Here is a 1,210-nt window from a genome sequence, read left to right as displayed (position 1 = left end):
TTCACCTTCCTGCTCTCCTCTCCCTTGGGATGCTCTCCCACTCCTCAGGATGCTCTTCATCCCTTGAAAAAGCCATTCCCAGCTCCCCAAAACACAACCCCACACTCAATTCTGGCACTGCAGCCACACCCACTTCACTAAACACCCGCACCACCTCCTGCACCCCAACTCCCACCCAGGGAGCTGCTTTCCATGGGAAAACCATCCCCATTCCCACCCAGAGAGTCACTTCCCATAGGCAAACCATCCCCATTCCCACCCAGGGAGCAGCTTCCCATGGGAAAACTATTCCCATTCCTGCCGAGGTAGCTGCTTCCCATGGGCAAACCATTCCCATTCCCAGCTTTTCCCACCACCTTTGATGTCGATGAGCTGCTCCTCGGACAGGGGTTGGTTGTTGACGGGGTCAGTGCCATTCTCCGCGATGTACTTCTCGATCAGCCTCCGCTCGTACACATGGTTGGACACAGGGGACACACACGGGTGCTCCGGGACCTCATTGGAGACTGGGAGGGAAGAGGGAAGGGAATGAGGGTGATGGCATCACCTCCATGGATTGGTGAGAGCATGGAGGGGTCAGGAATATCCTTCTTGTGCCTGGGAAGCACATAAACCAGTGACCTCTTGCTTGGGGACACCATAAACCAGTGACTCCAGGACTGGGGACACCATGGACTGGGGATTCCCTGACTAGTGATCCCACAGCCTGGGGACCCCAGAAACCAATGACCCCCCACCCAGCCCAGGAACCCAATAAACCAGTAACCCCATGACTGGGAACCACATACACTGGTGATTCCCATCTGGTGATCCCACAGCCTGGGGACCCCACAAACCAGTGACCTTCTGACCAAGAACCTCATGAACTGGTGGCCCATAAACGAGTGACTCTCTAACCAGTAACCCCCCAGTCTGTGGGGACCCCAAAAACCAGTGACTCGCTGACTGGGAACACTCTAAACTGGTGACCCCCATAAACCAGTAACCTCATGACTAGAAACCACATACACTGCTGATTCCCATGTGGTGATTCCATAGCCTGGAGACGTCAAAACCCCATAACTCCGTGACTGGGAACCCCATAAACTGGGGACCCCATAAACCAGTGATCCCACAGCCTGGGAACCCCCTAAACCAGTACCCCTCTGTCCAGGCACCACCTAAACCAGTGCCACCCACCCCGATGGTGACCCTCAGCCCCGGCGATGAC

At 55.8% G+C, this 1,210-nt stretch overlaps 1 protein-coding gene across 1 annotated transcript in view; it reads right to left on the bottom strand.

Moving 5' to 3' along the window:
- The window catches only part of PRPF19 (pre-mRNA processing factor 19), a gene marked incomplete at its 5' end in the record, with an annotated part of 3,794 nt that extends 3,288 nt beyond the window's left edge, over positions 1–506 (bottom strand). The window contains 1 exon segment of the mRNA XM_009070602.1: positions 358–506. Coding sequence (XP_009068850.1) covers positions 358–506 — 149 coding nt within the window.
- Positions 507–1,210: the final 704 nt, after the last annotated feature.

This window comes from Acanthisitta chloris, unplaced genomic scaffold (genome assembly GCF_000695815.1).
Source record: "Acanthisitta chloris isolate BGI_N310 unplaced genomic scaffold, ASM69581v1 scaffold21112, whole genome shotgun sequence".
Classification (NCBI taxonomy): domain Eukaryota; kingdom Metazoa; phylum Chordata; class Aves; order Passeriformes; family Acanthisittidae; genus Acanthisitta; species Acanthisitta chloris.
The sequence above is the reverse complement of the archived record's forward strand: the minus strand, read 5'-3'. Positions and strand labels throughout refer to the sequence as shown.